At 32.0% G+C, this 25,568-nt stretch overlaps 1 protein-coding gene across 1 annotated transcript; it reads right to left on the reverse strand.

Annotated features, from left to right (window-relative positions):
• Positions 1–3,267: 3,267 nt before the first annotated feature.
• On the reverse strand, positions 3,268–24,828 carry Smp_168360 (hypothetical protein; the record flags this gene model as incomplete). Its single annotated transcript, XM_018793619.1, has 9 exons — positions 3,268–3,776; positions 7,048–7,309; positions 8,803–8,983; positions 10,966–11,198; positions 13,687–13,873; positions 16,300–16,582; positions 18,724–18,852; positions 24,358–24,638; positions 24,671–24,828. 9 exons carry the CDS (start codon positions 24,826–24,828, stop codon positions 3,268–3,270), a joined length of 2,223 nt encoding a protein of 740 aa, XP_018648113.1.
• Positions 24,829–25,568: the final 740 nt, after the last annotated feature.

Genomic DNA, 25,568 nt, shown 5'->3' on the forward strand with positions numbered 1-25,568 from the left:
ATTCATTTCAAACATAAACATCATATTTCATGATGTCAAATAGTCTATTCACAATCAACTGATTTAAAAAGAAGGTAGTACATAAGTGAGATCACAAAGATCATTCAACCTCACTGAATATTTAGTTGATCTTAACACAATCTACTAAAAATTTTAACTAATAAGTGTAATAATTTTAATTTATAATATTAACTTTTTTAGAGGTTGTTTTCACCATTATTTCATATCGTTTACGAGAAAGATCTAAGATAAACTGGTATGAATAGCCTTTTTTGTATCGTATTATTCAAATAATCCAATTCACCATATGATATTAAACAGTATAGAATATGATTATAACGGAAAAAGTATCAACTATTGATTTTAAACTTAACCCTTCCCCCCCCTTGAATCATTCTCACAACAACAGGAAGGTGTTTTATCACAGTAAAGTCGTGAATGAATAAGAAAAAATGTTTCAGTATTTTTTTCTTCTTTTTTGCCTTTTCTAGTAATTTTTTCACTTATCAAATTTTAACGAGTTATTCTACTGTCTTTCTGATTTTTAGATTACATAAAATCAAATACAATCAAACAAATTCAAGGAAACAATAATATTTCTTTTAACATAATTGTATTCATTGTATTCACTTACTATTTCCATATTCTATCAATAAACTATACTTCTTAATGATGTCTTTCTCTTTAATCTTTAATAACTCCATATATTTAGCTGATAACAGTGATGGATGTTTTGTATGAAATGTACTTCATTCACCTTTTGGAGGGTCATCATCACTAATTTCATTTACATTCTTTGCAAATTAGTAATTAACTCCTAGAGTATACTCTAGTGTCTAGTAATGAGTTTCTGTCTAAAATTATAACAATATAATGAATTAGCCAGACAGATGTAAACAAAAGTTATACTACACTAATAAATCTGTTGTTGCGTTAAGGTGGAATCTCCAGTTACAAATATGTTCTTACGAAAAAAACTCTGTAACTTGATGATGATTTAAAGCTTGATTATAAAACATTCTCATCAAAAGCTTCATAGTGAATAGTTTCTATTGTGATGTTTAGTATCTGAAATCTGATATTGATACACGACGTGCAACGCATTGACCCCGCAACTGACAACTTGGGCGAAAACACAACAATTGACGAGAAAAAAATATTGGGCCTCCGAATAAAATGCACAAATACTCATATATATATATATACCCCTTAGAAAACCATTCCACTTCTTAGTCAAAGAAATTCATTCATCCTACAGGTCACTTCTGATTGCCATCGACTGACTTTCTCATAAAGCTGCTTCTGATCGGCTCACCATATCAATCTCCAATTTTTGGTATTTGAATTTTATTCATTTTAACGTTTTCACAATGAATGCTATCAGAAAGCATTTTACTCACTCAGCATTGCTAACTGAGGTATCCTTCAATCCTCAAAATGAACTATACCTAACGACGATATAACTACTTCATATATTTACGAACAAATTTGACAAGAATTTGGTTAGACCACGCCATTCTTCTCGTTTAAACGCATAGATTTATTTCGCAAAACTAGTAAGTATATATTCTCACTCGTCCATTTAATTCCACGTTCGCTAAACTTTCTGCATGATTTGCCCCTTATAACATCAAAGAAAGTTTGTCACCCCCAATTTAACCTTTGTTGGAAATTTGTAGCCAAATTTAATAAACTTGCGAGTAATAAAACTGTATACAGATTACCCATTGGGTTGTAACAGTACATTATCCTAAAAGAATGGTGTGGGTTGTGCTATGTACACTTCCAGTGAATAATGCATCGTTTTTGACTTGCACTGTCCTGGTTAGTGTACTTTTAAATTATTCTATTCTTAGTGCGTATAGAACATTAGTTCCTTATAATTAGCTTGGAAATAAGTTTTCTATCATTAGGATTAAACATCGACAACTTTTGAGCCACCCAATCGGAAGATTTTATTTCAGAGTTGTGCGTCGTCTTAAATTTTAATAAACTCCGGCCGCAATTTTACCAGTCTTTTATATAATTTCTCAATAAAAATATTTTTAGTTTTTCATTCGTAACTGAGAGTTTGTACATTTTGTATGTTGAAATTTATCAGTTACTTCATTCTAACCTTTAGCCCGATAAAAACACTTTCCAGTTCTTCAACTGACTTTTAAGTGTTCTGTGGAAGCAAACTAATACTGTCATTAGAAGGCATTACTCAGTTTTGTGATGATAATCATTTTGAGAACTATTTTAAGTGAATACAAAGACATTGCTAATCTCATTTAACTAGATACAGGCTATAATATTCACTTTTATATTTCAAATTACTAACGAATTCGGTGGAAAAGAATTGAATTACAATACACTGAATATCATGAGAGATGTGAAGAAATTTGGGTTATTTTTTCCACAGATTTTAAATTTGACTACCTTCAACCGCCATCTTATCTCAACATAGTGCACGTAATATCAAGTCACCTAAATTGGTAGTCACATTGCATCTTGGTCGATAGGATTCGATTTGCCCTCAGAAGGACCTGACACACATGACATTGATCACTACGTATTGATCAATCAATTGTAAATACAATTAATGTTGTAAAAATCAATGTATCTTTTATTATACTACCAACTTTTTTATTTATTTGAAATTTTTCAGTGTGATAATATTTCAGAGTTCTCTATCACATCTTTTACACACCATAAAGAATTGACCTATCATGATTACTGATATTATGGTCAAAATAAATAAGATCCAATGATTGTTGTAATATATTATGGTTTTCTATGTATTTCAGTCTAGCAACATTCATCATATATGAATACTTTGTGATTGCAATACAGATATCACTGTAAACGTCAGCAACTCGATTTTACTTGGCTTGATTAGGTTGTTTGTCATAGGTTACTTAGTCCGTACAAAAATTTTTCACAGACTAGTCATCGTGCCAGATGAATTGTCGATAGGCTACATTGCGTGAAGGTTATGATTAGTGAATTTTTAATCACTAAAGTAAACTTACCTTTCAAATTCTTTCTAAGGATAAAATTTAAGTAATTCGCCTCCATCTTTATTGACTATCAACTAACAAATAAAGTCTAACTACTTATATGGTCTAGTGGTTGCATGACTCAAACTTGAAAAACAGGTACCAGATTTGTGTTTACAAAAGTGAAAATAATATCTACTGACTTAAAGTAAGAGAACACTTGTTTTATCACTATATATATATATATATATATATATATATATATATATATATATATATAATTTCATCAGAAATCTAAAAACTTTACATCCGGACTAGGTGGTGGTGGTTTAATTAACATTGGTAATGAACTGGAATGATCATTTTGATCAGTTAAATCACAGGAATTACGTCTCAATATATTTTTGTGCCAGTGTTTTTCTGTTGAGACAGAATGACGTATTTGTGGTAGAAAAGATTTTGTTTTAGGCTTCAAGGTGATCAAATCAACTGAATCTGCAAATTTGTATTTATCTGGAATGATATAACTTTTGTCGTTATTGTTTCTACTATTGTTGTCTTGAAGTGATTTTTTACGATCTGAAACAAAACCTATTGTATGCATACGTTCAATATAACCTGGATGACGTCGACTAGACCAGCAGGAATTATTAAAACGATTAATGTTCTTTCTAACGCCATCATTATCTCTTTCATGTGTATCTTCTGTTGGCCCCAAGAGTCCCACTTCTGAAGTATCATTGATAACTTTTGAATGCAGTGCTTCCTTCTTATGGTGTTGATTATTAACATTCTCTAAAAATACAACAGGATTGTTAAAACTTTATGATAGCTGTCATTTTTAGAAATTTATAAACAATAGGAAATAAAAGTACCCTGTTTGTTTAAGTAAGCGAATCAATTTTCTAAAAAGTTTCAAATAAGTCCTTTTAATGAAAGCTAATAACATCTAGCTGAACCACTTCCTACAGACTGATTCCAAAAGTCAAGCTCTGTGTATATAACCTATTTTTGGGATTTCAGTGCTATCCAAAATGAAATTATTGGTAAAAGGTTTTAAACAATACATTACGATAAATAGAGGAAACAAGATAAAAGGACTCAAGACCAAAACTTAAATTGTTTGGAAAGATAAATTTAGTCTACTAGGACACCGTTTATTAACATCAAGAAAATTCAATAAATAATGTTACCACCAGTCAATAGAAACGATTAAGCGAAATAATACCGACTAATCAGAAAGGATTCGTTTATGTTCAGCTAATCCAACTGGCAGAACACGTTGACTGAAAGGATACACGATAGATGAGTCAACTGATTTCATGCTTATTTGAATAGAATTACGGTACAATTAATAATCTTATTTCTGAAACACTAACATTTCGCTTTCTTTTTTGATAAAATGATTTGGAATTGAAGATCATATTTCGAAGTTCTCTGAATATAGTGCTGATGATAACCACACCCTTGTTCGAGCTTTAACTTGCAACCTATTGAAAATGATTTTAATCTAATTTATATCGATCAGTATTGAATAAAGTAAACAAATGATCTGTTGTATAAAGAAAATAGTAGACAATCAAAATGAAATAAAGCAAATGATTATTAATCGATATGCTATTCGTCCTAAGTTTTATTAGGCATCCGAAGGCATCGCTATCAACTTCTCTTAGAAGTACATATTCTGTACATGCATATGTCATTTCTGTATAACCGATTTTTGTGGTTGGATTTTTCTTTTTCCTCGTATACAACAGTAACCTTAAAATTGGTTTATTATCATAATTACCTTATCAGTCACTCGCAACGGTGAGACTATAATTTATGGACGACCTTTGAGTGACGCAACTCCACCTGTAGCTGTTCTAGAGTTATATATATATATATATATATAACATCATACGAAGAACCTCTTTATGAACGGAAGCCATTTTAAGTTAAATTATTTTAGATTTCTACTGAACGATTACTGAGTATTAACTAATGTTGTTTTTATCCAAATATTAGCTTCAACTGATTTCTGTCGGCCAAGTTCCTTCTGTGCCTAATGGTCTAAGTAACTCTAAATCTTTTGCTGAATGTTTCCATATTAGTTCTCAGTGAATCAATTTGATGATGTAGTCTCATTATTTTATTTTCTGAACAGCGTTAGTAAAAATAACTAAATAGATTTATTCATTTATTAAGGATTTTATAAATAATTTACCGATTAGAAAATTTAATTTCAATTCATTCTTTGTTTGTTTCGAATTATCTGTAAAAATTTGATCATTTTTCAATTGTTGATTTTTATTCAATGTATACTGAGTTTTAGATCTACGAAGTAGTCTTCCAGGCATTGTTTGCCATATAGCTACTGAATTTGAACAATCTTCAAATGAATCATTTATATTAGATAATGAGTTCTCATTGTCCACTAAAAAAGTAAGAAACATTACCTTAAAAACTTTTTCGAAAAAAATTGGCCCAGTATGATTGTTTGAAGAAAACAGACTTATAATCACTTGTCGGAATTATAGATGATGGGAAATGAAATTAAAAAACAGTATTATGATTTAGTAATTTGTTGAATGAAATTCATGAAAATAGACAATAATTCAGATCAATATTTGATGCCTTTTGAAAGTAAACATTATTTACTTAGCTGGTTATGTTTATTTGTTCAAACATTTGTGGCTTTGACAAACTGTTCAACTCTAAACCTTTACAATAAAGCTATTATTTATCCCTTGGAAATAGCTGACTAAAATGTTCTTGGGATGCCTCCATGTCTGTATTATCAGATGTGGATGATTATGTGAATTAAAACTAATGAAGAAATGTTATTATATTCAAGTAATCAATGAACTTCCATGTAATATATGTTTATTGATCTTTCTATCAATGACAATAGACACTAATAAATGGGAACCATAATATTCAAAGTATCTTGAAATTCCGGACAAGAATTTATATTTCCATTGAATATACACTTTTATCCTTTTTACTGATCAGTTTCTACAAACCAAAGACCATATATGTATACTAGAAGATCTTTGTAGAAAGTTACCATAAAGTTGATTGGAGAATGATAAGAACGTCAAACTGTCTACATTGGAAATTTATATTTCTGAATTAAATGAACTAGTAACACTTTCTGATCAATATATAAAAGTCAAACTGATCCCATTCTGAAATACATTCACATTGTCCATAATAGTCGGAAAATTTCTATCTACATATCTGGATGAAAATGACGTTAGACGGATAGCATTATAAATCTTTGTTTAATCTGTTAATAATTTTTTTTATAAAAGCTTGTGATTTCGTATTTTACCAATATGGATCGATAAAATCAATCTTGAAAAAAATTCAATAATCAAAAATTGGTTTGTCTATCAGTTTCCACATTTTGTCTAATAATAAAATATGAAGAAAAAAACTAAGAGGAATGAAATACAAGATATAAATTATATTCCAAAGGAGTTTAAGCACAGGATGTTTAAACGCAGATAACCTATAATACTACAAAATTTGTAAATTAGAAGGGGTTTTATGGAGGTTTCAGTATTTTCATAGTTGAAATCATAAGTCAATTGAAGCTAGACTACCATGAAAAACCTGGAAGCACTGGACAGCCGTTTCTTTTTATTGTGAGACTCCTCAGTAGTGCGCCTCACGAGATTCGAACCCAGGATCTACCAGTTCAGTCACGTCTGTTGTGAGAGATCAACTGATTGAAGACAATCGGTGAACGGTTACTCAACTTCTTGAATTGGTTGAAATTAGGCATTAACACCATTGAATGCAGTCTCAATGGTTTAGAGTTTGAGCGCTCTGGCGCGAGACTGGTAGGTCCTGGGTTCGAGTCTCGCGAGGCGGGATCGTGGATGAGCACTGCTGAGGAGTCCCGCAATAGAACGAAACGGCCGTCCAGTGCTTCCAGGTTGTCCATGGTTGTCTAGCTCATTATGTTAACTATGAAAGTTTGTAAATTACATTAATATCAAATTTCTAGAAATTATAATTCAGAAAAAAAACGTGATTTCATAGATCTTACATAAATTTCTTGATTGTATTATATCACTGGTGTAATACTTTTCTTGGTTAGATGAAGGTGGAATTGTTTCAATTAAATTGCAGCTTATTTCCTTCGACTCTGAATTTCTAGGTAATAAAGATGGCCAGCTAATTGGTGACGTATAACATCGATTCGTATATAAACTTTGTAGATTATCAATAGAACTCATATAATAGTGAGAAGTTGGCTCAGATCTTTTTAGTCTGGACTGTTGAAATAGTAGCAGATCACTTAACAAATGCGATTTTGCTTTTAATTCATCTTGTTCCTGAATAATATAAACGATAAATTTAAGTGTTATTTTACTTAACCGTAAAGACTGATAAACAAATAAAGATAGGAAGAATTCAGCGAAGAGTTTCTTTTCGATGAAACCATCTGCTTAAACTGTAGATAATTTCTCATTTTATTTGCAATTTCGATGTTTCCGAAAAAACTTTTCAACCTTCATTTTGCACTTTTATTCCTATTTTTACTTCACATAGAAACATATCAACACTGAATATCATTCATTAATAACTCATCTTACACATACATACATACACACACACACACAATCCATCCAGTCTCCTTTAATTCACATCGTTGAACTTTTCACTTGATTCTCATTCAACTGACTCATATTATCCTGTTTACAAAAAAAATTCGACATCCAAATATGATTGGATTAAAAAGTAGTAGAGATTTTGATATGATTGTTAAAAAAACACTATATATTTCTTTGATGATTTTGATTTTGATTATCTCCCTGAAGAAGTCCAGACAAGTTAGCTGGACGAAACGTTGGAATTATTTAAATTTCAATCGCTGAGACTATTTCAAATATAATTTTTTCACATATAATGAATTCTCCATACTCGGCGCCCAATTATTGTCAAACTATTCGTTCTAACCTTGACGAATATTCGTGTAGATAATTTCGTCAAGAAGAAAATTTTCTTCGCTGAATTCCAATGACACAATTGGTTATTTTAATTAGCTGATGAATGAGTACAACACTAAAAAGTGTTTAAAAAACGCGATCATTTGATGAATGTTTGTTTTGTGTTCGATTCATGATGAGTGGAAATATATTGTAAAGTTAGTTCAGTAATAATTAATATATGATCGATTAATTTAGTCGTTGGTGTATAATTACATCAACGTACCATCACGTATACGTGAGTACTTGACACTAAATGAGAAATAAAAACTGGCCAGCTGAATTTGTCTCATAAATTTTAAGTAGATCAATATTCATTTGTTATTAGTCTATAAGTTGATGAGTAGTTTGTCGGAAAAAAGAATGTATGAACATGGCCAATTAATCAATCTTCAAAGCGAAAAACAATAATTTATCTTTAGAATACGATTGTTCATGAGATGAAATGTACGCATAATTACTTGAAGGACTTTGTCTATAAAGGTTACTAATATTATCGACATCACGTAAAATAAATCAAATCCAGGCTATTACTTCTAATCCATGACAGTTTTCCAAATGGCTTTTTAAGATAACCGACCATTCATACACAGAATGAATTGTTGTCTTATCGGATAATTAATCATGTATTTTTACTTGAGTGTTTATTAAAATATAGTCATACATATGTAAACGAATTTATTGGTAAAGAGATTTCTCCACAAAAAGCTGTATTTAATTTCGTTGCTAGTGTAGATTCAACTGGAAATATTAAATGTGAAACATATCTGCATGTTAACTACTCTCTTTATTTTAGTAATATAAAACAAACGACTAAAATTCAAAACGATCAGACTTACCTGGATTGGAGAATCAGAAACTTTTCGTTTATCATGTCCAGAACACTGAGATTTTAATAGTTCGTTCAAAAAATATGGTTTAGTGTGCTGATGCTGTTCCACATTTACTCTATTTGAGTGCAATGATTCATTTAAAGAAATAAGTTTCTGGTTTGGAATGGTAAGTTCTCTAGTGAATAAACTAGAATGAATCAAATTTCGAAAAAACGATACATTTCAATGTTTCATTACGACATTTTACAGTGAAAGTCAAACGAATCACTATATAATACTTGTTGTAGCTGAGATAATCAGGAAAGTGTTAATCCAGCAGTATGAATCCACGATCCCTCACACGGGATTCGAACCCAACACTTCCCGCCTTGATCATCTTGAATCAAGATCGAACTTCTATGCTTAGGTTTCACACCTACATTTCAACAAACTTCTTGGTTACCCATGGTTTGTGATAATTTATGATATTTAAATAATGTTAAACTATGATGTTTCGTTTTCAGAATTCAAACCATTTTTTAGATCTAATTTTTATGAACTCCGTCAATTTCATTTCAAGCTTAGTAGCAGTGATACTCACAATATGTGATATGAATTCATGTGAGCGAATAAGTCATTTTTATACATCTATTACCAAAGGATGAGGTCGTTTGAATGATTAGCTTTCTGAATTAACACTAAATTGTAATCAGAAACAGAGTAGAATATTTATGATGTGTTTCACAATAAGTTAATTGGTCGAAATTTAAGCTGGTATCATGAAGAAACTATTAGAGGGATTGAGGTTACGCGTTACGATATTTACTTAATATTCCAACTGAATAAAGGGTCACGAGTTCATTATAATATTTCATAGTTTAAAATTCTTAAGTTTTTATTCACTATGTACTATCCAAGCGGATCATTCTATGTAAACTGACACAAATATAAATAGTTAGCCTATCTTTTGCAGTTTGTTTAACTTATATTGGACGTTTAAACATCAACGGAAGTTTACAGACTAAGCTCAGTTTGACGGTTGATTATCAGTTAATCATGTTGTACGACTGAGAAGTCAAACTATTAAGACGATCTAACCAATAAAAATAACTCAACCATAGCAATCACCATAACAGTAGAGATAAATTTACACTAATTTGTGTTATTAAGACTGTCTCATTCAAATACTTCATTACTCCAGTCTCTGGTGTACTTCATAAGTAAATTAATAGCATAATATGTTTCTCGATGAAATTTATGTACTATTTAGACAAAAACACCTACGTTAGTTTGACCAGGTTGTTTGCCATCTAATACTTTAAATATAATTCACGTTTTTATCAGTTTTATTTGCATAGAATTATGAACTATAACCACGGAATATCAATCAGTTCACAGTTAAATATAATGGGTAGACTTATGACACGCCTTTGGATATCCTATTGGATACTAGTAACTTCTGAGATCAACAAAGTTCGAGCCAATGACAGCCAAGGTCCTCAAGGTCCTCGAACTCACATGGAATGATGTTACTTGATAGTTGATTTTGTGTAGGGGTTGGTCAATAAATGGAGTGTTTGACTTACAGTTAAAAGGTGGCGTGTTCGAACTGCTCTTCAACTACTTTGGTTTCGGCAAACAGTTGGTATCATTAGCCTTCAAATATAGGGTGGGTTTGTAGATCAATCACACAAAATATTTCCAGGTGAATGATTGTTCATCAAAATAGCTGATATTTCGGATGTTAACGAATGGAATGAGTAGTCAAGGATTCACAGGTTTAAAGTTGTCAAAATCCAATGAAGAGTTTTATGTTTTCATACATAATCAATACTTTCTTAATGTGTGCGTATTTAAGACAAATATATAAATCTTTGCCTAGATAGCTGGCATATTCTGATTTTGACTGAAAGTGGGATCCATGAAGCCTATTTTGTCATATTTAAGAATTGTCAGGTCTATGTACTTGGATCCAAGTGTTGATTTTTACAAAATAGATGTTATTAAACTTATAACCACTTGGCTACATAGAAACAATTTGTTTATAAAGGACATATGCCGATTGAGACTGATAAATAATGGTTCTTAATAACCATAACGAACAGAATTAGACAATTATATACACAACCACCATATCTGTTTCTATTTAATGAAGAAAATAAAAATTTTCTATTAACACAAAGTACTAACATTGACTGTTCATCTCCTTCAAAACCACATACATCTTCTGAGAGTTTTGTCAATGAAACCTTGCTATCAGTTATTCTTTTTTCCAATCTTCTATCTGATTCAATATTATTTATGTTAGGACACAATATTAAACTTCCTTGACGAATATGTCGACGTATTTGTGCTCGAGCCAAGGGTAATAATCTTGCTCTTAAGGCTTGGTCACTTATATGACAGGATATCATCCATCGTGGCTAAAATTTAAAATAAATGTATAAACATTTAACTATAATCAGGACTTATAATATCATGCAAATAACCGATAATTATTGAATTCGAGTATATTTTTGTTTTAAAATTATCACTCATATGACTAATAATTCTAGTACCAAGAATATCTATCTGTATCTTTTCAAATATTCTTGAGAAAAAACGGTAATCATAATAGATGGTTTCTTGGAATTGATTAAGAAAAACAAAATTCAAACAAACAATACTAAGTGAAATCAAACTTCACCCCATTGCACAAGCAAGTGGCTATCAGGACTCAGTAGCTGAGTGGATAACGCGATGGCATTTGAAGCGAAAGGTACTGGGTTTGAGTCCCAGGGTGAACATCAACTCTGAGACGCAGGTACATCCAGCTGACGAGTCCCAAATAGCGCGTCCTGAATTCCACTGCTAGCCACTATCCATCTTTGCTTATAAAAACAAACTTGTTTAGAAAGATAATGAAAACTTAACGATTAACCTAATCAGGTGAGTAAATGCAACATCATTAAACTACTAAATCACCTCAATTCTATTTCTAAAATTTTAATGACTTAAATGAAAGTGATTAATTAAGTAACCATTATTTTAGTTTTGATTTCTGTTCTGCACGTTGTTAAAATAAAATAAAAATAATACTACACCATCAGATTTGATTTATTCCAATTATATACAAAATTTTTAATTTCGAAAATTGGAAGGACTTATTTGGCTAATGACGTGTGAGAGGTAAAGCTTATTTAATATAAGTTAAGGTAATTCAATGATTGATTTTAAAATTACCTAACATTGACAAAAGTGCATTGATAATCGATTCTTCAAAATTGATAATCAAATCTAATAGTGGCTTCTCGTAAACTAGATATTAGGTGTGTTTTTTTGTGGTAAATACTGTATGTTCCCTGCTAAGTATTCAAATTATGATTTTATTCATTTGTAATAATTCTATCCTTACAAGTCACTATAAATACATCAAATTTGAAAATAGGTCTGGTTTAAGTTACTTTTTAAATTTTCTATACTACTGACATTATGAAAAAACTTTGACACCAGGTTTTAGAGTTTTTCCGTCATTTATCCAGTTCTTGTGTTAATTTAGTATAATTGTTAATTTTAATTTATTTGCATATTTGACTTATTAAACTTTGATCCAAATAGATGATATGTTTCTCATACTGATATTATAATATTACTTTCATGAAGCATTCTAAATATCGTTACACTTACGTTATTCACTCTAGATACAATGTAATTTTAGTTACAGATTACTACATTTGGCTAGTTCTTTCTAAACAAACTAAATTTACCATAAATCCCACTCATTATCTTCTGCAATTAATAGGTAGTTTAAACTGTACAGTATGATGTGGTATAGACTAATTTACAAATAAGGTCAATAAGGTTTAGCAATTTAGTTATCAGTAAATTGAATAAAAGGCAGCAGGTTTGATAATACATTTAATACTCGAATCAACAGAAGTCTAATGTTACTTTAATAAGGATTCACGCTGAACTATATTCTGATACCAATTGGTTGTAACTAAGTGCATAATCCAAAACTGACATTTTGTCCAACAAGTAAATCCTTAAATGGTGTGAAAAACCAATGCATTAGGCCCAGAGAATCAATTAATACATAGATCCGCCTAAAGCAATACAGTTTCATGAGTCTTTTTGTATATTAATCCATTTGTGAGTAAATGGTCACCTTTTCAATACTAAAAGTAGTTAAACGTCAAGAGAATATCCTAAATCCATGCTGCTCTTTTTATAGCAATTAGTGAATTAGATCTGATATAGCTATTTACCTATATTTGTAAATCACCTGTTCACTAGTTAATTGTTATATACATAGGCTAGAAAACCTTCAGCAAGCCAATACGATACTTTAATTGAATTAAGTGAAAATTAAAGTTCGAATATAATGTTGATCCGAAATTTGTGACTTAGTGAATTATTTGCATTCAAGTTAAATTTCAATTAGTCAACCAAATTGGAAACGGTAAGAGTGTAAAACTCGACCAGAACTAATAATCTTTAAGTAAACATTAAATTTGATGACTCCTTGAATACGAGCATCTCTAGGATCGAAAACCTAAATCTCCAACAGACCAGAATCAAACAAACTTCAAATATATTACGACTGCATAAGTAATAAGTACGAGGTCTAAAATATCATATCAACATAGCATGTAAGTTTAATTTTAGATTATGCTCAATTTTCACTGATCGAATAGTGAAATCTAGTAGTTAATAAGGATTAATCTGTTGTTCGAATTTATGTCATCCACTGCCACACCACTGCTAGCCACTATCCATCTTTGCTTACAATTATATAATAATGTTTCTTGGTGCTTATTCCATATGATAGACTCAGTTTACTGGGTGTAAGTTCAATTAATCTAACAATTTAAGTGACATAAAGTTCACAAAACTTACAAAATGTTTAGAGGATGAAAGTTTTTATCTTACCATACAAGAGGCTTCTTCAGATATATCATTTTGTTCATTTCTTTTTAGTTTGTAATCACTGACCAGAGTTTGATTCACATCTTTTTTTGTTAATGATATCTGTCGAACAAATGACTGACATTTTTCTGGCTTTGATGCCAACATAAATAGTAGATTCCCATTACCTTTCGGTTTAGATCTTTTTCGTCTAATAAAATCGTTTTTGTGATAATAACAGAACGGAATAAACAAAATTGTTTTGTTTTCACTGTCCAAACTAAGTGATTTATTGGAAAAATGGTGTTAATAGAATATCATTAGGAAATGAAAAACATTAAGTTCAGTGACGTGATCTCTTTTCAACAAACTTATTGTCAAGCTGTACAACCTTATATACAAATTTGTTGTAATTAGTCACTTTCGCTGAATCACGCATTTTTAAATGGAGTACGTTAATTATATGTTAATGAATAATCGATTTCAGAAAGCCCTTTGAAGCTATTTCCACATTAAATTCATGGAAATCTCTGAAATGTTCAAACTAAATTGAAGCCTCTGGATAAAAGTACTGAAATATTTTCTGTAACACTTGTATGAAAGCCCAAGAACTATTTTGACTGTCATATAAATGATGTGCAATCAAGTGTTGATGTAGTAATTTGGAGTAGTAGAATCTAGTTTGGTATACTAACTAGCAATTTAAGTACTTCCAACATGTACTCTATTAGTTGCGAATGAACCAATACTGAAGTCAAAGAGAAAGCAGTGAGTACACTTAAAGGCATTAAATTTGTTACTTGAATTAGGTGCGTAATACTATAAAAAAGAACTATTATTTAGGACAAACACCATAATTAGTCAAAAGAAATTCTTCAAAAATCATTGCCGAATAAAATTTAATTTAATTCATATGTGAATAAGTTTTGAGTCAACCTTTCACATTACAGATATTCTGCTATGTGTTTTATCAAGCTTAACTGAAGTCATTTCGAAAGTATAATACAGGTTTAATAAATACCTTTGGGTTCGAAGTTTAGTAGGTCGTGTTTAGTTTCAACAACAATATTATTATCTGTACTGGAAAAAACTAGACTGACTGTCTCCATTATTTTCTTATACCAATATAACCAAATGCAATAATACCTAACGCTACATTGAATTGAATAACACTTCAGAATGAGGATAAGATAAAAGTAGTTTTTAAACATCGGTAAACTTCTCAAACACAAATATATAATACACTATAGAAAAGCTTTGCTCAAAGACTAAACACCATTTTATTGTTCTCTTTGGCTGTTTGAGGTCCCAGAAATTATTTAAAGCTCTTCATTAAACTATCTACAAAAATGGAAGGATGAATTAAGTTCTAATAAATACCTTAGTACCAATAAAAATCACCGAAAAATATTAATTGTGTGGTCTCTAGTATGGCTTTTGCTTCAGATTTTATTATCTAAACGGGATAAATCATATCCACTTTAGAATAGTTTGCGGATATATATATATATATATATATCTGCAAACGTTACATAGAATTGGTTTACAACAGATAGACTCTTAAAGTGAATATTTTGCTACCTTATTAAAGTGAATATTTTGCTACCTTAATATATTACAAACGTGTGTTGCACAAAGTAGTTGGGTCAGTACTATCTAATTTTTCTTTGTTAAATTGACATCTACTGTAATGTATGTTACAAAGATTTTTATTCCATAAGATAAAAGACGAAATAATTGTGCTTTCAGTGTATGAAAGAGTCACTGTAAGTGATAATTGATCAATACTCACGACTCCTAGTTGGGTAGGGTTACTCCAATTCTGCCTGTTTTACTTCAATGTTTACTGAATATTTATGTTAATACGATGTAACAAATTACTCAAAATAATGAAAAATATGTCAGGGGAGAAAAATTTGGAGGTGTTGTGCTCTCTGCTCTCTGGGATTTGATCAGTTGGATATTAGATCCTTAGTTCTATTAATTATTTATTCTAAAATTTATTTATTTCATTAGATGGTATTTTTCACTAATCTAACCATCAGATGTTTCCTAACCTAATAAATCGAACAGCAAGTAGTGTCGGGTATACTGTTAACGGATTCAAGCAACAGGGTTAATTCTGGAACAGGTTCCCTTTTAACATGATTTTACTTGAAGAGGCTCTAAAAACCAAAAGTATGTAACAGTTGCTTCATTGAATACTATGATTTTTAATAGTACAATTCTGTTATCGGGCAATTCAGGTCTAGTCGAGAAAATCTTCGATTAAAAATCAAGAATGAAAAATCTAATTATCTCAATTTCTAAAATTAAGATAAATCTACTGATAAATTGTGAATTGTCTACTAAAAAAATTTAAAAGTTGCACAAAACTATTACTTTCCTCTACTGCAATAATCAATAAATTATCAGCAACCAAAATTGTGTATTGTAAAAATCACAACTTATTTAATTAATAACAGGTGCCTGTAATAAAAAAAGTCTAAACTGATAAACCTATTATAGTAATCACCTACAAATAATCTCTATTTCTAGAATGGAAGTAGTTTTGGTATATTCACATAAATATACGCCCAGTTAGACTTTATATTTAGAAAAAACACAATTGAACAATGTATATTCAATAACGCTTACTTTACTGGTTTATTTTCTGACTTATCTAACTTTTTTGATGATATCCAAACATAAGGAGGCTTTAATTGACTTTCATCTTTTATATGGTTCCATTTTGTTAATTGACTTTTAAGTAAATTCCAAGTCATTAAATGTTCCCCTGAATTTTTTACACATTCTTCATCAATCTTAATATCTTGATTATCTTCATCAATTAATTCACCTTCTTTATTTTTTATATCTTCAATATGAGATCCTTTTAATTTTTCCATCATAAAATAAGCATAATTTGTTAATCTTGGAGCTAAAAAAGAAATTAAAAGAAACCTCTGAGATATGGATTTTACCGACTGTTAATTAACTTGAACTAGTCACTAGATGACAATATTTTTGATGGTTTGAGAAACAATACTAAATGAGTCTTACGGAATAATAAATAAATAATTACGAAATGAAATTTCGGGACTGCATACATTATTCACAAATAAGTGTTACATGATTCAAGAAGTCATTTGGAGACCTCATTCGTTCTTTCAATAAATAAAATTTTCTATTCCTTATAATCGGTTGAATGTTTGACTTATACTGTTTATTTACTGTTAGTAATATTCATAATCTTTGGCGCAAGTTATATTTTATATATCAAATATAAATAAGATGACTTAAGATGCTTACAAGAACATTCATTTAATGGACAGGGGATGTAAGTGGTATATTAAATGAAAGAAAGTATAAATATTTAGCTCTTACGAACTATAAACACTTTCAAAGAAAGTAACAATAAAAACTATGCATATAAGACTATCTAGAAATCATTCATAGTGATGATTAACTCTTTTGAAGCCATGCAAGCTTACATATTTGTAATAAAGAACTGTTGACGATAACCGCTGGGTTCATACTCACTGATACGATGTTTATCTGTTTGCTGTTACACGTAAGTGGAGCAGAACATTCTGAAATTCGCAGTGAATTTATTAGACTATCACTCATCATATCAAATGTGTCACTTCCGAATTACCTCTCATCAATGTTTCAATTATTTTTTATTCATCTCCATCCCTATCATTTTATTTACCTTACTTTCAAAACACCTTTTCAATAAGTGGCTTTTTTCTAACTGTTATTGTTACCCTAAAACTCTTATTTCTATGGCTATTAATGAATGCATAAGTGTTTATCATAAATTTGAATGTCGACAGATGCCTACAGATCAGAATGAAGAGAGAAATAACTTCTACAGAGTTTCCCAGTAACACTAAATTTCCTTTGGCATACATCTAAGGGTTAAGTTTATTTGAATAATGGTATCGGTGTTACTTCTGAAGTGCGGTTCAGTAAAATCTAAAACTTAAAGAATGAATTAAACATAAACTATACATTGTCCGTTTTATGGTAATAGTTCATTAAGCAGTGGACTCAATTGTAAATCGTTTTTGGATGAGCATATAATGAATGTTTTATAGATTTTACTTCGTACTGTTAAAAATCGTTTGCACAGAAAGAGTGCTATGATAAACCTTAGTAGCTGATATGGAAGCAGTTCGATGCCCTCATCAAACATTTCTTTAGCCTGTTTTAAATCTGATCAAGACACAGAGAAGCAGTATCCAAATTTATATTATCATGTTAGCTAATATCCGTCGCCAGTTCATACGTTTTGATTTTTATGAGAATCCTTAGGATTATAGATATATTTTTGGTCAGAATTTACAGTTTTAGGATTCATGTACATACTGTTCATTACCGGACACATAACTTTAACTTTACTCTTATGTTAAAAATATATGCTCTATTTAAATTCACTTAACATAGTTTTGAGTCTGAGGTTATCCCTCAATATTTTCATTATTCCATAAATGTCTCAACAAAGTATTTCCGTCATTTTTCTTTTATTTAGTAGATTACTGCTGCACAATAGGGTGTAAATTTAGGTGGACATTTCATTTCAAGTGCTAACTTTCAATATATTCATGTTTCACATCTAAAATATTGGGTTCAATTACATTGAATAATTGTTAATAACTGCAAATGCTTTAACTAAAATCTTTAGTGAAAATCACACTCTAATATGCAACACTCATCCAATAAATGAAAGACAATAAACGAAAGTGCTGGTTAAGATAGACTTTCTAAACTCTGAATACAATGAGAGTAATCTCAGTCTTATTTTACTAATAAGGTTTATATAAAACATCTTTATATAATGATGGCAATAAACTTGGTCAATATTCAATAATTTTATGATAATTTGATCAAAAGGACAAATTTGGTTGCTCATAAGTTAATTTCATGACATATAAAAACAAACAAACAGGAACTTACACTTATAACTATATTGTGAATCTGAAAATATTGATTGCTCAAATGAATCATAAATTAACTGATATGGAATATCTGTAATGTTTATTTTCTCTTAATCAAGTATTATAATGACATTATTACCTGAATCTTCAATGCGTTTCCACAAATCATTTTTAGCTTTAAATGGAAGAATCCCATTCATTAATTTCCTTATTGTTTCCCAACATGATGGATGACAACAATTTGGTGAATTACAAGTATAATAATTTCCTACGTTTGTAACAGTACGCATTATGAAGTTAATTTATGGATATAACTATTGGATTTATCATTATTGAAGAGTTTAATATAAAACTTTAAATTATATCATCAACCAATTGTAATTTTGCACCAATGAGCTTCTTCTTAAGATAAATAACCAATGATAATTGTAGAAGTTACATTTTCTGACGTATCGGTACTTTTTCAAAAGTATCGTTTATCTAATTTGGCATGGTCGAAAAGTCATGTCATTGATTCTCGCTTATGTGTTACATGTTGTCGCGGATTTCTAATGTCGTTTTTTATCGGCTGATCGCAGTATTTCTCCGTCACATGTAAATTTTTGTAATATTTATGCGTGTTACATGGTGTTTATTGCAGTTTATTGGTTGCCTGACGTATTTGGAGCTGACAACCTGGATGAATGTTTAGTCAGCCTAACTTGGTAATTTGTAACGATGCAAACTCAGGCAAGTGAAATTCATCATTTATCAAGTCAAAAATAAACCGAAATTATAGTTTCAAGCAAAAACAAGCTGTAAAATAATTTACATATGACTTACACCCCTTATTATGGTAGTGAGCCAAACAACCAATAAAGTGGAAATAAAAGCGAAAAAAGGGGAAATAAAGCGAACGAGAGCGTAAATAAACGGGGAATGTCGCTTTTTCTCCTGCACGTGAGGGACAGATTTGTAAGTACACAACATGCTTTTTATCCTTCATTCCTATTACAGATGGCCATGTTGACGCGTTTAATGGATGATTATCCTGAAACCTCCATGCGATATCTTCTGTTCTACATCATGAAACCAGAAGTTGCCATTAATTGCACGCAACTTAGTACTTCATCAAAACGAGCGATTCAGAAGTGCCGGTTTTATGGCTGCGTACGAAGTAAGATAAATAAGGTTTTCAAACTTTAGGTGCACTGACTTATCGACTTAGCTTACATCGATTTCAGCAAAGCTTTCGACAAAGTTCCGCATAATCGGCTGTTATATAAGTTAAGGAATGTCGGGATTGGAGGCAATCTATTGATGTGGATAAAAGACTTCCTAGTTGGGCGTCAACAAAGAGTAAGGGTGAACTCCAAGTTGTCTAGCTGGGAAACTGTGCTTAGTGGAGTCCCCCAGGGTACAGTTTTGAGGCCAGTGTTATTCCTCCTGTACGTAAATGATCTCCCTCGTCTACTATCGTCATCGGTCTTACTCTATGCTGATGATGTCAAGATATGGAGAGCGATACAAAGCAAGGGCGATAGCTTAGAACTTCAAAATGACCTGGAGAGATTATCTGAATGGTCCCAAACCTGGCAATTGCCGATAAACACTTCCAAGTGTATTGTGATGCATATTGGCCACCAGGGTACAGATACATACACGATGAATAACACTGAGTTACCTATTGTTCAGGCACACAATGACTTAGGCGTCATCGTTAGTCAAGACTTAAAGACTACTGCACACTGCCGTGCAATAGCCGCCAAAGGTTTTAGGACTTTATGGTCCATACGCAGGGCTTCTAGGCATGTTGACGCTAAAACGTTTCTGACTTTGTATACAGTGTTCGTACGCCGTAAACTTGAGTACTGCATACAAGCAGCTAGCCTTGCTTAAAAAAAGACAGTGAACTCTTGGAAAGGGTTCAGAGAACAGCAACTAGGCTGATTCCCGGAATAGCGAAGCTCCCGTATGATACTAGACTGACCAAGCTAAACCTATTCCCGCTGTCATATAGAAGAATCAGAGGCGACTTGATTACAGTTTTCAAATTGCTTAATGACAAATTTGCACCTGATATGCCCTCATTTTTCTGGTCTTCCAAAACAGAAAATCTACGAGGACACTCCAAAAAAGTTCACAAGCCCCGAACGAATTACTTGTCAGCTGACTACCGACTTTCCCATCGAATAATCAACGAGTGGAATTCATCACCTCAGCACGTGGTTGAGGCTCCATCCGTCGACTCCTTCAAAAGAAAGTTGGATCAGCTGAGAGACCATCATTGCCAGGACTAACGCAGGCCATCAAGCCTCCTGTCCTTTCCAAACTGAAAGTGAAACTGATTCCTGTCGTCATCTGTCAACGAGAAAGACCTTGCGAAACTATATGACATGGCTACGCAAAGTTATTTTCACGACATGAGAGACAAAGTACAGTAGCGTCATCGACGGAAGAAAGAACACGTATGTACGACTTTAAAGTGATTATTGTTTTTGCCTTATCTATAGGTAGAGTCTTCCGTGTTCAAGGATATAACCGTAAGTTCAGCTTCAAGTACCTTGTTGTACAAAACAAGTTTCCTAGATATAGTAACGTTTTTCTTCATTACATTTTAGAATTCACAAGAATTATTTGAGTCTCTATAGTCCAACAGGCCTGGTAGAAAGAATGAATACGTGAAATGCGTGGTCCGTGACAATTGCAATTACATAAGGAGCATTGATGCTCTACCATCTGCTCATAACGTTGTACATTAATAAGCTTTTTGTTTTCAATAAAAATTTGGGAATTATATCATATTTTACGTACTTTGCATTATTCGTGTATTGTGTTGTGGGAATGAAGGCGAACACAGGAGGCGGTTGAGGTAAATACAGAAGCGTTTTAAAAGTGGGCGTTTAATTACGTCGGTGCGTATGTAGTAGAAAAGTAAACAATGTACTATTAATATACAGCCGTAAACAGTTTAATCTATGATAAGTATCATCGTTGTCAACTGGACTGATATATTATTACGTAATGTGAGAAAGAAAAATTATGTTAGTAAGAATTGGCGTTGATAGATTTTTCTGTCCGCTTTCTGAATTTATACAAGAATTGTGTAGAACATTACTCTTAGTGCCACATAAGTTAGCCGAATACTCTTCTTAAGTAAAGCGATGCGTGTTTGTTATGAGCATGGTAACTAAGATATGTCGTAGATAATACTATTTTACGATGTCTCGTATAGGTTTAAAATATAAATTTCTGTTAACGGAATCCGAAATCACTGACCAAATCATAAACAAAGTGTTAATCCATGTTGACGAGTGATCGCCAAATAGTATTTTCCAGTTATTTCATTATTGTACGTAATGAGTGAACTGCAAACAGTATTATGAACGTTGTAGTTGGATTTTTCTTAAATTTCATATAACTATTTAAAGTTTGTGAGTCCCTTCATTTGGTGCCTGAAGTTTGTTTGTTAATACCGAATAACTAGATGAAATTGTAGGAAGGTTATAAAATGAAGAGCACTGTTTACAGTAAGTAAAACACTTACAGGTACATCCTATCAATTGCTATTTCATTTACTTATTGAATTTGATACTGATAACGAGGTTTAGTCTTTTCTTTCACGATTGATTTGTTGTTTTTCAGAATTGCATTAAGCAAGCTATCCATACATTTTCTGTTATACAACTTATGACTTCTGTCAACTAATTTAAAGGCTCTAATCTTTGGAATCATCAAGTCTATGCAGGTGAACAAGTTGGCGAATTTCGTAATATGGAAGTTTATGCGGAGAAACAATTTACACATTGACGATAACTGTGTTTTGTATTGACTACTACCGCGTTTATTCATCTAATAAGTTATTTAAATGTAATATATAACAACTGTAGTTTTTCGAACTTTAAATCTAGTTCGGTACTAACACTACCTTGATAACAGACGTCGTCCGAAAACGGTAAATTTATCGTTTGATTGCCTAGTCTGTAAGATCTTACGTGAAAATCGCATCACTATCTACACGGACTCATACGATACGATGAGTCCTCGTATCGTGACAACTAACGATAATACTTAGTACTTCTGAAGAACACATGCTTGGGATAGAATAATATATTTAATGTGAATATAAATAAGTCTAACATAATGAGCACGTCTGCAACACTGAGTCATGCCATTCGATTGAATATCGCCACGTTTACCACTTCCGAGCTTCTCTAAGTGCTACATTTTTTCAGTTATTATATCCTTGGCTCCGGAGACCATGTGATTAGGAAACAATGCCACTCCAATTATTCATCCGTATATACCGATCGTAAAAAGGACTGCACGTAGATAAATGTTTGAGAAATTGCGGTCTTACCTAGTTATTGATGAATTTCAAGTAATAATTGTTTACATTCCTATCCAACATCATAGCGAAGTGTTCACCATATTTTTCAATTATTTGTTGTTTGAGGATTTTTTGGGTTCTTTGAATCCGGACATACCCCTCACTCCGTCTGGGTAATGATGTTGTTGTATTATAATGGAAGTTAAGTGTGTTATTTAACTTCCATCGGCTGCATGGTCTAAGAATGTGATGAGCTAATTAGTTTATTTATTTCGTAATTGATTAATCTTACCTGAAAGAGTTGGTCTTTTTACATATGTCAGTAGTATATGACGACAAGGATATCGACAAGTCATAAATGTTCGACAATTGCACTCGCAAGTGCCTGCATCTACTTCATAATGCTTGCCGCAGTCAATCATGAACAACCAATCACCGTTTTCGTATTCAATGTTAACGAAACGCATTCTTTTCAGTTCCAATGAGACCTTCGTCCGTGCAAAGGGAGTAAGTAGGTTAAACAACGGAATTAATCGCTTTGGGACACTATGCATACAACATCTGCTGGCTAATATTGTTTCCTCGACAGTTTTTCTTGCTGATGTCAGTGCATTCCACTTAAAAACCTTGTGTATACACTTGTGCAAACTGTCGCTTTTGCGTGTGTTTCTCTTCAGTTGACGATTTAGTGACTCAACACGATTGTTGGTGTTGTTACCCAGCGTCAAAACTGTTCCGGTAAAAGCTGCAGCCCACAAATGTTTACGAGGCATCCAGAATCGTTGGAGATAATGACCTACTTGTTTATCACGTTGGTTAATAATTCTGAAATACTGGTTAAATCTGCAGAATAAATATATTTCACATAATACCTTCCAACAGTCTCAGCGGTTACTAACCTACTCAGGTAAGTTCTCAAGATATTGTCACGAGTCTAAAGGCAATTTCATAAAAATCGCGATCACTGTACCTTTTTACGAAAAGCGCGACATACGTGAAAGGCGCATAAAATTATACTTGCACTACTGTGTGTAATGCGGACTGCCGCGCTTTCCGCTCGTGAACAATCCATAACAAAAGTCTGGGTGTTTGACGTATTGCCCATAATTTGTCTGAATTTATCCAAAATCCAAGTTACATCTGAACGAAATTCTTTTTTGGTCCATGCAAACAAAACAGGACGTCCCCGTCCAAAATTATCTGTTATTACTAACAGGAATAAAGAATATCTACAAAGCGTAATTGGAAAAAAAATAAATACTTTTTATTATTGGTGTTGTAAGTAGAATCCATACAAACTACTTCCGGATATTTGTTATATAATTCTATCTGCTCATAAGTACTAAAGCAGATTCTGGTGATGTATCCATTTTCGGAATACTCTCTTAGTTCACCATTTTGCCGCAATACATCAAATACTTGCGTTCGTGTATAACAACCTGAAATATACTTTTACACAATTACCTGTGGAGAGTTTAGCTTTCATAGTCTTCACATCAGCTGCCGTAACCTGTTTACCCGTTCTGTCCTTAATACTTTCTACTAATTCATCTGTTGACGATGACTGTAGTATCACGGGCTTCAGATTTTCTTTTTCTTCAGCGGACAACCTTCTGGACCACGGATCGCAAAGCATAAATGAACTACTGCACGGATGATTGTGAAGCATCTTGTACGACTTGATGACATATTCATCACCGTCCAATTTCACACGGAATCTTGATTGGCAGTTTCGAAACTTGGACCTTAAACGTCACACGTTAGTTAAATTTCTCACGGTTTTTTATTCACTGATAGACCTTGTGGTTTACGCCGATGGCCAAATGTGCAGTGAAACACCACAAAACTGTACTTGAATCGCACGTCCTTCAACACTTTACTTTCACCGTGAATGTAGTGCGTATGGGTAGTCTGTAAAGGGATAGAATTATGCATTCATACTTTTTGGAACTCCTTAAACACACTTTCGAATTCATTCCAGCTTCCAAAACGCTTGCTCAGTATAATGCGTTGAAATGGCTCGCTTAAGTCGACAGAAATGTCTCTGGAACATGAGTACCTAAAAACATCACTCGTTAATTATTAAAAAAACAGCCATTTCCTGCAGTAATCCTTCAGTAACTGAAGTAAGGACTACAAACATTTAGGACTTACGGGTTACTTGTCATGTCTTATTTCTTGCAGAAAACAACGATTCACACAAATTCAGAGTAACTTTTACAGTTAATTTATACTGGATACGCAGTAATGGGGACCCCTATAAATTTTAAACAAGGAGAGTGAGGTTCAGCAGGGTAATTGTTATCCCAGGTCAAGTTACGAAGCAACAAAAAGAGCCAAATTGTACATTACAAAACAGAGGAAGCCAAATAAACGCTTTTGGCATTGATTTCGCGAATTTGCTACAGCCAAAAACGACTCAAATACGAGAAAACCTGATATTCGTGCAACCCAGACGACAACGAACCGACCCTTAACAAATCAAATACGGAATGACCGCCTCGTGACAGGCCGTTCAAGGTCGCGCATACGAAACGGCGGGCAGGTTTGAAAACGCACTGACTTATTTACCTTGCCTCTAATTTTATTTTAAATTTTTGGATTGATTGTCAGTTTCCTTAATCCAAGTATTTAAAAACATTCTGAAACTTATTCTTATCACCTTATGCTTGTAA

This window comes from Schistosoma mansoni, chromosome 1 (assembly GCF_000237925.1).
Source record: "Schistosoma mansoni strain Puerto Rico chromosome 1, complete genome".
Lineage (NCBI taxonomy): Eukaryota > Metazoa > Platyhelminthes > Trematoda > Strigeidida > Schistosomatidae > Schistosoma > Schistosoma mansoni.